The sequence below is a fragment of the Chiloscyllium plagiosum genome, unplaced genomic scaffold (assembly GCF_037043375.1).
Source record: "Chiloscyllium plagiosum isolate Xiang-an unplaced genomic scaffold, Cpla_swu_hap1 HiC_scaffold_24, whole genome shotgun sequence".
NCBI classification, from domain to species: domain Eukaryota; kingdom Metazoa; phylum Chordata; class Chondrichthyes; order Orectolobiformes; family Hemiscylliidae; genus Chiloscyllium; species Chiloscyllium plagiosum.
The window spans coordinates 20,678,724-20,684,723 of NW_028270162.1; the positions used below are offsets into that span (position 1 = coordinate 20,678,724).

Below are 6,000 nucleotides of genomic sequence, written 5' to 3' on the forward strand. Positions count from 1 at the left end.
AGCTTAACAGGCACTTCCCTTCTGTGGGGAATTTAAACAAACTGACATCTGTTTCTGACAACTGAATGAATACCCAATCCCATACATAGAGGACTTCTCTGCAAAGCTGGAAGTTGGAAAGCGGGGAGAGGTAGGAGGGGCTGTCTTTGATGAAGCTGGATATGGCCATGCGTACTTGCAATTGCAATTAGATGAGGAGTCCCAGAAGTATGCTCCAATTAATACACGTAAGAGTTTGTACCAATATTCAAGATTGCCATTTGGGGTTTCATCAACCTGTGCCACTTTTCCGTGGATGATGAAGTACATTTTACAAGGTCTACCCCAGGTCATCATTTATTTAGATGCTGTGCTAATAACAGGGAAGACCAATAAAGAGAATTTGAGAACTTGGAAATAGTCCTTAAATGTTTCTGAAAGGCAGGTGTACTCCTTAGAAGGAAAAAAAGTGTGTTCCAGGCACCTATTCAGCGTTTGTGGTATTAAATGGCAAGAGATTCACTGCACCCCTGGCCTAAATCCTAAAGTTTTGGAATTGGAGGCTACAGGGATAGTGGGTGCACTGGTTGAGTCTTCAAGAATTTCCCAGAATCTCTGCTGAAAATTACCAAACGCTTTCAGTAGCACAGTTATAATGGAATGTCTCTCTAATTCAGGCAGATCAGTCAATGAGGTACATCTCAGCCAAAGAGTCCATCTTAACTTTTAAAACGAGAGCCTGATTCTCCTGCCCTTTTCAGTGAGGCCCAGGTTTGTAATTCAGCTTTGTAACCACCTCACTAACACTTCAGAATAGAAGCTGCTTGTAATGATATCGGGAAACTGTCACATCAACTAAAAATCTATGAAGCAGCAGGTCATTTCACTCCTTGAAGTCACTCCACAGTTCACTACGTCCATGGCTGATGGTCCAGCTCAATGCCACCTTCCTACACTCTCTGTATCCCAAAGAAACCAACTCCTGATACTCAACCTGAAGATTTACACTCAGGGGAGTTTATATTCCTCAGAACACAAGCCAATATGTAGCCAAATCAAATCTTAAAGGCCTCTCCTCCCTCTTGACAAAAGAAGTGTATAACAAAGGTCCCAGCCGCAATATGGAGATGCTGTTGTAGCACCAGCCTCTGGACTGTCACCTCTTCCCTGTTTATTTATCGTTGGGTTACCATAGGAAAGATGAAATAAAGAAAGTGCTTTTCCACACAGGGTCTGACTCAGAACAGCTGAGTGACCCGAGAAAAGTTCACAGAAAATGTTTGCTAACTTCCATCTCAAACAGTTTAATATTCACAAGGTATGTGGCACCATGTTTAAATGAATGCAATTCCAAAGGCATCATTAGATATCTAAAGGTGCAATTCCATCTAGTTCTGTTCCTGTGAAAATGAAGATTGTTTTAGAGACGAAATCTGGGGTCGAGATGAAATAATTAGCAGCAAACATTGTTCAAATTGAGTATGTACAGTAACCCCAGCATCAAATCACCCTGAGTCACTGCTCAGTGAAGGTACTGGACAGAGTGGCGAAAGGAAATGGAAAGTGAAACCGAACTGAGCTCTGGTTGCTGCTGGAGATCAGTTCATTTCTCAAATACCGAGGGAATCTTTGAGGAAGCGAAACTTCAGGCCGGACCGTATTTTTATTTATCTCAGTGAGTGAGCAGGCAATCAGAGGCGAGCAGAGATGTGACGTTCAGAAACCGGCTCTGAGAATAAACAGGAGGGCACCTGCAACACAGACTCTGAGAGAGAGAGAGAGAGAGACCCAGAGGGGACGCAACCGGGAACCGGGCACTTACAGTGGACACAGAGAGAGGGAGTTCTGTTCACGTCTCCCATCCAGATCGGACACCGGCGTGAACAAAACAGGGAAGACAAACTGCTGGGAAAGGAGCATCGGAAACGAGTCTGCTGTTTAACTTTCCTGGAGCGGAGCCTCCAGCGAGGATTGTGAGTTCATTTCGTCTTTTTGTTTCGGGAATTGCAGAATTCGGTTTCTGGTGTGTGAAATGGGTTGCATAGACAGAGCTCTGGAGCAAGTCAGCAGCTCTGGCAGTCTGTGTGTGTGCACAGAACCCGGGGGGACGGTCCCAGTCTGGGCTGACTCCTCAGCAATGCTCCTGCCAGAACGGCCGCGTTTCTCCAGCGTTTGCTGGGAGTCTGATTCCCAACATCCGCAACTTTTTGTCTTTATTCGAGTGTGAAATGGGCCGTTTTGAATCTAATAAGCTCCACTTTGATCAATTATCATTGCAAGAGATGTTTAACATCATTTAAAATCTCAGAGTAGTTTGTAGACAAGATTTAGCATTTAGGTGTCATCCGAGTTTCAGCCCGGATTGAATGGCGGAGTAGACTCGATGGGCTGAATGGCCTAATGTTTACTCCGATGTCTTATTTGTTGTTATCATGTGGCCTTGAACAAATACTAAATGAAGGAAGATGACAAAAGCCATTGGTTGTGTTTAACTGGAACAGCGAGACTCGGCTGGGAGTTCTGAATGGGTCACCCTGTTTATTGTTCCTGTTACAGAGACCCCTGTCGTTGGTTTCTTCAATCCGTTGAGCTTTCCGGACTATTTAACCCATCCCCTCTCACTTTACATGTTCTAAAATTCCGTGATTTATCTGAAGTTTCTGGTGAAACATGAGCCTTTGGTGTCACTGCGTTGATGTGCTATAGTGGTAGTGTCTGTTCCTCTCAGTCAGAAAGATCAGGTTCCAGTGCCACTAGCTTCATGGCTGTGTCAGCGCACATTTGAACAGGTTAACATGAAGCATTTACAGCATACATTGCTACTATCCACCCATCGGATATTACTTTCAGAATATCAGTTGTACACTTATTTCTAACTCTGCTTCTGTCTCAAAACTGGAACACAGATATAATATTCACTGCGGCCTCGCAGCGCCAGAGACCCGGGTTCAATTCCCGCCTCAGGAAACTGTCTGTGTGGAGTTTGCACATTCTCCCCGTGTCTGCGTGGGTTTCCTCCGGGTGCTCCGGTTTCCCACCACAATCCAAAAATGTGCAGGTTAGGTGAATTGGCCATGTTAAACTGCCCGTAGTGTTAGCTAAAGGGTTAAATGTAGGAGAATGGTTCTGGGTGGGTTACGCTTCGGCGGGTCGGTCTGGACTTGTTGGGCCAAAGGGCCTGTTTCCACACTGTAAGTAATCTAAGAAGTCTCCTCTAAATGGTGCAGATTTGAGGAGTCTGGGAGTGGAGAGGGGAATGGCTTTGCGGGGGAGTGGGATATCTGTTTTGTCAGTGATGCTGAAATCCTAGTCCACAAACAGCATAGATCCACTCCATAGGTACTGGCTGGAGTTCGGTGTGTTCTGCAGCATCTGATTTTTGTGTGCAGTGTTTCTCCAATTGGAAATCAATCATTAAGAAGAAGTTTGATTGAATTGGGTGTACAGTAGGTACAGATTAGTTCCCTCAACTCTGTCAATGTCTGGAAAAGCCATTGCATGCTCAAAATGGTCTGAGAACCAAAACACAGCATCCCCATCACTAACATCCTGTTCATTTCTCAACAGCAATTTGACAACATGATACTGCAGGTGAAGTTTATGACCGGTGACATTGTCCCACTTGAGATCAATCCTTCCATTCAAGTATCAGCTCTCAAGACGTTGATATATGAGAAGACCAAGATACCTGTTTACCAACAGCGTCTGGTGATACAAAACGGGAACACTCAAGAGCTGAAGGACAACAAGAGACTGTCTGACTACTGTGTCCCTCCCAGTAACACTGTCATGCTGATCGTCAAGAATGAGGAGCGCATGCAGATATTCCTGCAGAATGACAAGGGAAAACTTTCTACATACGATGTTCGTCCCTCTCAGTCTGTTGAGGAGTTTAAAGCACAAGTCCAGCGACAGGAACGTGTCCCAACCAATCAGCAGCGCCTGATGTACGATGGGAAACAGCTGGAGGATGGTCGGTTACTCGCTGACTACAATATTCAGCCAGAGAGCACCATCTTCCTCTTGCTGCGTTTGCGGGGTGGCACATTGTGACAGCACTAATACACAATCAGTGGGAGATGTTCCTCAAAACTGTTATCAAAATTTACTGCTGTATTCCCCCACTTGTACAATTCCTATGCGGTTAGGGATCACAGTTAAGATTAGATTAGATTCATTCTAGTGTGGAAACAGGCCCTACGGCCCAACAAGTCCTCACCGACCCTCCGAAGAGTAACCCACCCAGACCCATTTCTCTATGAATGTTGCACCTAACACTATGGGCAAGTAAATGGCCTTTGGCTATCACTCTTAGTTTTATCATAGATAGAAGGGGCTAGCCATGCCCATATTCCTGATGTGTACATACAGGCCTTAGCCAGCACTTGCAAACAGCAAGAGATACGTCAGGAGAGGGAGGGGAAAAAGAATGTGAAATGGGAACTGACTTTTTTTTATTGAATAAATGTTATCAAGGGCTACTGAACCTTTTTCCTTTGGACCTGGATTCAGATAAAACTCAACTTCCCTCAGTCTGCCGTTTGTGGGGAACCTGGTTGAAATAACTGGGGTCAGTAACTCACAACATATACATTCTTGCAGCATGAAATTGATTGTTTTCTGCTTCTAATTGGCAGCACCAGTGAGCTATGCCTCAGGATGGTTGATATACGAATGGAGAAACTTACCTGTAATAACTGTATAGAATGGATGGGGGAAATGATGATCAAAGTATCCTTTAGTTAAGAATGATTTAAAATATTCAATACATATTTTCTGACATCTTACTTTACTTGAGAAGCCATGTATGTATTATAAATGCTTTTTTTGGAAGACTCATCATTTCCATAACAGGATATTTATTGCCTGGACTGTGCATTTTGTCAAGGCATATGATGTGAGTTGAAAATCAAGCTGTTTCTTTGGATTCAAGTTTAAATGTTAAATATTGCTTCTGCTCCTTCATGATCTGTAAGTGAGAATTATCTGGGAATCCACATTTGGTACATCAGATCTCCAAATACAAAACTATTTCCAGATGATTTGTCAAACCAAGTATTTTTAAATGAACAACAGGAATGTGCACTGAGCTCATGAGGTACCAGAATGAGATACATCTCACTGCAAAGTGCATCTCCAGACTTTTCTTTTGCAATGTTCTGTTTGTAAAAGGATGCATTCCAGGTTATCCCTCTTTCAGGATTGATGTGTATGAAAAGAGAATTCTTCAGATATGTACAAATTCTAGCTGATTGTACCTGATTGAATACCGTACTTTCATGTAATTTGTATGTTAATAGTGATTGTAATGTTTATACCTTTCACTGACAATAAAATTTGTCTTTTTGTTTAGACAACATGAAATGTTGTAATATAATTCTGTCGGTTAACATGAGATGTGTCAATCGCTTCTCCAATGATAACAATCCAGAACTGAATTATAACATAATTACAAGGAACAGTTTGGGATTTTACATTAAAGCACTTTTAAACATGTTGTTTAACTTTCTTGTTCCAAATGAAGATAAACCACAATTAAAACATCTTTCCAACAGAATCTGCAGCAGTGAAACAGTTTGAGGCTGTTGTACCAAGTGAAATGACCATAATGGTAAAGAGCTGGATGGCAGCTTGTCTGGAATTCTCACAGTCAACCCCTTGTTACAATATTACCCCATGTATAAATTACTCTAGGGGACTAACCACATACAGCCCTCATCTACAGTCCTGGCATCTAATACCTCCCAGCTGCTCAGAACTGTCATAGCACCTTTCTGACCCTTGCAGGATTTCAGTGCAGCATTTTGGGATGCACTGGACTACCACTGAAATACTGCAAGGACACTTTGCATTTGGAGATAGGCACCCAGCACACGAACTGGACCAGGTTGAATCTCAGGATGTCAGCCTTCTCTCTTAGCCCTCTCTCACTTTGAGTCTGCCTTGATGCTCATAGGAGTCCTACACAAACTGGCCTCTTGTGTTTTTACTTTTGCCCCTGCACCACAGCTACAAGATTCA

General features: G+C 43.1%; 1 protein-coding gene across 1 annotated transcript; it reads left to right on the plus strand.

Moving 5' to 3' along the window:
* The first annotated feature begins 1,799 nt into the window (after positions 1-1,799).
* On the plus strand, positions 1,800-5,343 carry LOC122562597 (polyubiquitin-like). The gene is made up of 2 exons (XM_043715571.2): positions 1,800-1,952; positions 3,547-5,343. The coding sequence occupies exon 2, from the start codon at positions 3,559-3,561 to the stop codon at positions 4,030-4,032; it is 474 nt and encodes a 157-aa protein (XP_043571506.2). The 5' UTR covers positions 1,800-1,952; positions 3,547-3,558; the 3' UTR covers positions 4,033-5,343.
* Positions 5,344-6,000: the final 657 nt, after the last annotated feature.